Source organism: Rhinopithecus bieti, unplaced genomic scaffold, assembly GCF_001698545.2.
Source record: "Rhinopithecus bieti isolate Rb0 unplaced genomic scaffold, ASM169854v2 scaffold_2872, whole genome shotgun sequence".
In the NCBI taxonomy this organism is placed as follows: Eukaryota; Metazoa; Chordata; class Mammalia; order Primates; family Cercopithecidae; genus Rhinopithecus; species Rhinopithecus bieti.
The window spans coordinates 83,648-90,719 of record NW_016803832.1 but is presented as its reverse complement, the minus strand read 5'-3'; the positions used below and the strand labels follow the sequence as shown (position 1 = coordinate 90,719).

At 41.9% G+C, this 7,072-nt stretch overlaps 1 protein-coding gene across 1 annotated transcript; it reads right to left on the bottom strand.

Annotated features, from left to right (window-relative positions):
* Window positions 1-675: 675 nt before the first annotated feature.
* IL9 (interleukin 9) lies at window positions 676-4,283 on the bottom strand. The gene is made up of 5 exons (XM_017854825.1): window positions 4,162-4,283; window positions 4,015-4,050; window positions 3,900-3,932; window positions 2,486-2,617; window positions 676-940 (listed from the first exon to the last, which is right to left on the bottom strand). Exons 1-5 carry the CDS (start codon window positions 4,276-4,278, stop codon window positions 821-823), a joined length of 438 nt encoding a protein of 145 aa, XP_017710314.1. The 5' UTR covers window positions 4,279-4,283; the 3' UTR covers window positions 676-820.
* Between the last annotated feature and the right edge of the window lie 2,789 nt (window positions 4,284-7,072).

Genomic DNA, 7,072 nt, shown 5'->3' with positions numbered 1-7,072 from the left:
TATGATGGGTCTGTTTTACCCTCAGGCTGTGGTTGGAAGAAGCACAATGTACACCCTTATACCCTTGGTATAAAGAGAATAATAAAGGGGCAGAATGCAAACAGCAAAGGGTTTGGAAGCAGAGACTAGGGGTGAAACCTTCTTCTAAATCTCACCACCTGTGGGATCTTGGAAATGCCATCGAGACTTTCTAAGCTTTGGTTTCAGTATATATAGAACAAAAATATGTAATAATAGTATCTACTTCCTACCATAACTAGGGGGTTAAGCACTTAATTATTAAGCATTTATTCTGCATATCCACATTCTTGAGCAGTCTCCCACCTCCAAACTGCTGCCTTCTCCTATTTCAGGCACATGGCCAGTTTCTCAGGACCGTAGCCCTCTTAGCAGTGCTCCAGGGCTCCCTCCCTCAGACACACCTTCAGCCTCCCCTAGCAGCAACCCTCAGACAGTCCCCACAGACATTCTTTGTAACTGCTCCCTGCAGCCTCCCCTGCAGCCCCAGCTACAGCCTCTGAGTCTGAGGGTCTGTATTCAGCATCAGGAGTCTTATCACCATAGGAGTCTCTGATCTATTCTTCCCCTTAACAACACTTGTAGCTTTCTTTGTTCTGAGCAGCAAGAGATGAATAATTGCCTAGAGACCAGCTCCTGTCATTTCCCCCCATATGTATTTATTTCAAAATAAAGACATACAATTTTAAACACATAATCACAACTGATACTGATTTAGAGTAGCTTACTTGATTTTTTAATTGTAGCAACTTAAAGAGAAAGCATTTTAAATTTAATAAATAGGATAAATAATATTTCATCTTCATATTTTGCCTCCCATCCCTCTCATCTTTTCTTTCTGGAAAACTTCCAGGAGACTCTTCAGAAATGTCAGCACGTTGCCTGCCATGGTTTGGTTGCATGGCTGTTCACAAGAAAAATTCTGTGGGGATGAAAGTTGATAAGGACAGAGAGACTCAAATGATGTAGAGCCAGGCAGCCCCAGGAGCCAACCTGCCAAGAGCCAGAGTCGGTGGTGAGGAGTGTGGGGATGGGAAGGGAAGGGGCTTGATACCCAGAGCAAATAGATGGGCAGGTTCAGGCTAGCTCACGTGGTGTAAAGACAACATAGGTGGTTGACCTCAAGTTGGATTTCAGGGCTCTTTACACACACACACACACACACACACACACACACACACACACACACACACACACCCCTATTAAGTGACCCTAAATCTCCCCATTAGAGAAAGCCTTTCTGGGGACTCTTTGAGGCCTAACATTGTATCATTATCCTTTTAGGTTGTGTTTCCAAGGTCATTTGACAGTACAGTGGCTAAGAGTGGGGCTCTGAGGTCACACAGACCTGAGTTCAAATCTCAGCTCTACCACTTATTAAATATGCAGCCTTAGGCAAATTAGTTAACCTCACTGAGACTGATAAATTGAATAATTGTCCCTAAGGTATGTATTTATTCAGTGAGACAGCATATATTAAGCACTTAGAACTAGGTGCCATTGATGGTAGAAACACATGCAGTTAAACAGTTGAGCTCAGGGCTTTCAGACTTCTAGGATCTTGTGTGGAGATGCTGATACCCAAAAAAGGGAGGGAGGTCGCCTCTACCCAACTTGCCATCCCACTCTGCTGTCAGGGACTAGGGTATATGCTGAAGAAAAGAATGTGTGGATGGGCATTCAGGATGAGTGGCAAGCTTCCACCTTGACCTGGGTGCATTGCCCTTAAATACCTCCTTAATCCAGGCCAGTCATGGTGGCTCACACCTCTAATCCCAGCACTTTGGGAGGTCAAGGCGGGCAAATCACTTGAGTTCAGGAGTTGGAGAGCAGCCTGGCCAACATGGTGAAACCACATCTCTACTAAAAATACAAAAATTAGCCGGGTATGGTGGCATGCACCTGTAATCCCAGTTATTTAGGAGACTGAGACAGGAGAATCACTTGAACCCAGGAGGCAGAGGCTGCAGTGAACTCAGATGGCACCACTGCACTCCAGCCTGGGCAACAGAGCCAGACTCTGTCTCCAAAACAAAACAAAACAAAACAAAACCTCCTTAACCAACAGGAAAAATAAAAATCCCTTTTAACAACATCCATTCAGTTAGTACATCGAATCTCTAGGATAATTTTGTATTATGTGAGCTACATCCCTGATTCTCTAGATTGTGGCTTCTAATCACACTCAGAAAGGATTCTTTCATTATTCCATAGTAGAGGAAGTAAATAGCTCTGTCGGCGTGTTTTTTAAAACTAGGGGGAACAATGATCTATCTCCCTTTAATTCTGTTGTTTCAATGGATCTCACTTTAATTATATTACTTCTGATTAAATTTCTTAGATGTCTTTTATCAACCTTGAAGTATCAACTCCAACTTTATCATCCTTTTGTGTTCAAACAGGGTTGACATCACCATTCACATAGAAATCACCGACGGGAACACATCACATATGAAAACAAACTTACGGGACACTTTTTGTTCCTTAGTACTTCAACAGATTTTTTCACCCGATTGAAAATCAGTGGGTATCTTGTTTGCACTGTGGTATTGGTCATCTGAGACAGTCCCTCCCTGAAGCATGGTCCGGTGCAGTTGTCCTGGTAAATAGTAACGATTTATTAAAAGAAATATTCTGAGGACAGCTTTGAAAATATATCACAAAGAGCAATATAAGAGATGATTTTCTTTAATCACCATTACTCAAACTTGCATTATTTTAGATAGGTCCCTTGCCAATGTAGGAAGTGATCTTCCATATTTAAAGGGGACGCCATTTTCCATAGTGACACCCCTGGAGGAGACTTCCTGTATGTTATTCCCAGGAAACGTGAGGGCTGCGGGCCCTGAAATAGTCAGCTCTGACTGTTCTTTTCAACGGGTGCTTCCCGGCTTCAAGACTTGTAGGTTTGAAAGTGCAGAGTAAGGAAAAGCCTTTCCACACCAGCTAATGGGATGTGACAATTGAATGCAGCTGGTATTTCAGCAGCAGCTAAAAACACGGACTGTACACCGAGGGGCGGGGGCTGTGCTGTCTGCCTGGTTCCTGCCCGGAAGGCGCTCTAGCCTCTTCTCCTCTAATGGATGGACAGCGATGGGTGTGATGTCTTACCCTAGCCGGGGCAAGAAGCTCAGATTCTCCCAGGCCTTGCATGAGAAAGAATAAAGCACTGCACCTTGGAGAAGTGCCTCCTCCTCACCCTAACCGGGAGTTTGAATTAGGAATGAGAACTTTCCTGCCACCCGTTCTTCCTGCCAGAGTGGGCAGTGGCCCTCTGGAAGCCCTCCTTCCACTCAAAACCTCAGATCCTCTATCTGCCCAGAGGGCAGCACTCAAACCAACAGTCACTCTAATCAGCTAGACAGACAACAGGGAGGTAGGGAGGTAGGGAGGTAGGGAGGAAGGGAGGAGGCAGGGAGAGGGAGGTATAGCGCATAGATCATGCCAGATGAATGATAAGGAGTAGTCTTTTTATTTACACTGTTTCACAACTCTAGAGTTATCAGTAAATGAGGTAGAAAGCAATATGATATGAGCTATAGCAATTATTATATCCTTAGTTCCAGTTTTATTTAATTGTGCACATGGCCACCTATCTAAAGATATTCAGGATTCTTTTTTTAATGTTGAAAAGTGTTCAAACTTCTCAAGAGGCATAAAGTTAACTAAATACAAAGAAATGTTCATAATATAGGATTTCAAGATCCTAGTTTTAAAAGAGAATAATTTGTAACAATGTGGTTTTAACAGGGAATGCTAATCATAACAATTGAATTAAGCAACAATGTATAACATTAAATATTAAATAAAGCAAATTATTTTTACTTAAAATCAAACCAAAAAAATCCAAGGTCAAAATTATATTCTTTCACTCTACTTACAGAAGGAATGGGCAGACAGAGACAACTGGTCACCTGCAAGGGAAATTTCAGAGTGAAGATTCTAGATGTGAAAATTAAAATTAATTTGGAAAGTTCTTAAAGAGCATTCACTCACATTAGCACTGCAGTGGCACTTGGAAGCTGCATCTTCCTAAAGTAGATAGAGAGATAAGAACCTTTAGTCAGCCCGAGTTTTTTCATCCTCATACATATTTCACTTTGTCAGTAGCCCTCTTTCCCATGGGTTCCCCCTGCAGCCTACCTGCATCTTGTCGATGAGGAAGTTGATGTCCCTGACGATCCCCGTCGAGGTTGGACACCCCTGGCCTGCCACGGAGCACAGGAGCAGGGCAGAGGTAAGGACTATGGCCAGAAGCATCTTGACAGAGGACTGGAGCTCGCCTGAAGACACCTTCAAATCGAGTGGTATTTAAAGCTCCCTCTCAAACATGGAAAAACCCTGACATCAAACTGATACCGAGAGCCCACTTTTTCTCTGTAAGTTGGGGCCACTTTATATTAACAAACAAAAAAATCAAACTGAGTCACTTGACAAAGATGATGTTGTGCCAGGAAATATCATTCCTCAGAAAAGATGACTTTCAAAAAGTTGAGTACTGAAGTGCTGAAGGAAAAGTTAAAGATCTAAAAACCAAGAAAAAAAAAATTTTAAGGCAGGGATTCTGGTTGTGAGAGTGAGAATACTTTCCATGAAAGCCCAGGTCTGTATTTTCCCTTTAGACTTTATGGGAAATGCTGATAAAATATAGCCAGTTGCGGGTGTCTGGGGAGAGTGAGTGGGTCGGGGGAGGGTGCGTGATATTGCAGGACTTCACTTCTCTCTGTTGGGGTTTTTTTTAGTAATTGCAACCTCAGTCTTAACTATCCTTTATTCTCAAATCTCAATGTTTTTCATACCCAGGATCAAATTCGCCACCTAATGCAAATGCATTTTAGAAGTATCCTTTTGTGCAAGTGTCTGAAAGAAGAAATCTTCAACTATAAGCACAAGAATGTGGCAACCGTGCTGGTTAAAATTGGCCTTGAGGACTCCTCAGTATCTTTAGAGACCTTGTATAACACTGCATGACATCGAGTAAAAACCCAGTACTTGAAATAGTATAATAGCTAACATTTACTGAGCACTTACTACATACTAGTAACTTTTTTTTTTTTTTTGAGACAGAGTTTCGCTCTGTCACCAGGCTGGAGTGCAGTGGCACAATCTCGGTTCGCTGCAACCTCTGCCTCCCAGGTTCAAGAGATTCTCCTGCCTCAGCCTCCCGAGTAGCTAGGATTACAGGCACCCGCCACCACGTCCAGCTAATCTTTTGTATTTTTAGTAGAGACAGGGTTTCACTATGTTGGCCAGGCTGGTCTTGAACTCCTGACCTCATGATCCACCTGCCTTGGCCTCCCAAAGCGCTGGGATTATAGGCATGAGCCACAGCGCCTGGCCATACTAGCAACATTTCTAAGCACTTTACATGCATTAAGCCATGTAATACACTCAGCCACCAAATGAGGTGGGTAGTAATTTGTCATCACCATTTTTTACCCTTTAAAACACTGTCTACATCTTAATGTTCTGGCCCTTCAGTATGGCTCTGTTTAATCATTATGAGTCAAAAAAGTAGTCTCACTGTAACTCTGTGAAGTTATAATTATTCTTATTATCTTACAGATGGAGAAACTGAGGCACAGAGAGGCAAGTAATTTGCCCAAAACACAAAGCCAGGAAGCCGCAGAATTTGTATTCAAGCCCAGAAGTCTGTCTCCTGATTTCAGCTGTTAATCCTCCTGAGCTCCTGTTTTTCTGCGGATCTTTTATCTGCCTCTCCCACCAGGATATATACTCCAGGGCCTTATGGGTCCAGTTCACCCCTATATTCTCAGCACTTAAGAAGGTGCCTGGGGAAGTGTGGGCACTCACTAAATGCTTGTTGAATTAAAACACTGATTTGAAAAGTAGTTCTTGAAATAGGAACTTCCTATTTCTGGGATTTATAAGACTTCAAATCTGATTTCTAGGGTACATATTTGGAGGTATGTGCAGGTAAGTAAATATAGCCTCTTCACAGTAGATTGAAAAGGTGAGGGGTTCTTTAGCTTAGCACTCTGAGCTATAATAGCCAATGGGGACAAACCCGTAAGATTTCCTTGCCACTACTGTGAGACTATGACAATATTGTTTTTTTCATTGTGTATTGTTCCTTAGGAGTGATGATGACTCGTCAGTTTTCTACTACACTATGAGGAAGGGATTGTCTTGGTGGTAAACAAGGTAAAGAGAAACAGGCTTTTTGCTAAATTCCCTTAAATCATTCCACATCTCTGACTTCCATCCCTGCTCTTTGCAGACACTAAAGAGAAAATTCAAAGGATTCCCAGCCTGTGGCAAACACTTTTGTTACAGAGCGCTGGATGTATGCCTTTTTCTTGATGATAGAATTCTGATTAGTTTGGGGTACCAATGTATCCAGCCAAACATCCACTTTTTCAGCCTCTTTTGCTGCTATGTGTAGCCATGTAGCAAGTTTTGATCAATGCAAAATATGTAAAAGTCTTTTGCTTTCCTGGTAATAGGAGACAAAAGTGGCTGAACCCTGTCTTTCTCCTTAATTCCAATTTGGGTGTGATGGCAGGAGCTTCAGCAGCAATCTTATAACTATGAAGAAATGGACAAGAGAATTACAGCAATGGCAACACTAACATTTTTCATAAATAGCAAATTATCAAAAAGGCAATAAAAAATAAAACCATGAAACTAACAAGAGAAGTAACAATAATAGTACAACAGTGATACTAAAATTCTAGCTAGCTATCACTGCCTACTGAGGACCCTGAGTTATAAAGCCTGTTCTTGTTTAAAAAGAAAAGAAAAGAAAAGAAAAGAAAAGAAAAGAAAATTAGCATGCTTTGGAGAGATTTTAAAGATACATTAACATCAGACTAAACCTTCTTCCCTGACATGATTGGAAGACTTGAGAGAGATGTGAAAAGACAATTATCTTTTCATTCTGTGAATCAATATTATTTGATGCTCTGTGTGTGAACCATGGGAATCGTTTCACCTGCCATCAGGTATTCCTCTCACATTGAGGAAAACACCACCCCACCTGTTGTACAGATGGGGGCTTTGCCCAGAAAGAGAAAGTCACAGCTCTAGTTTC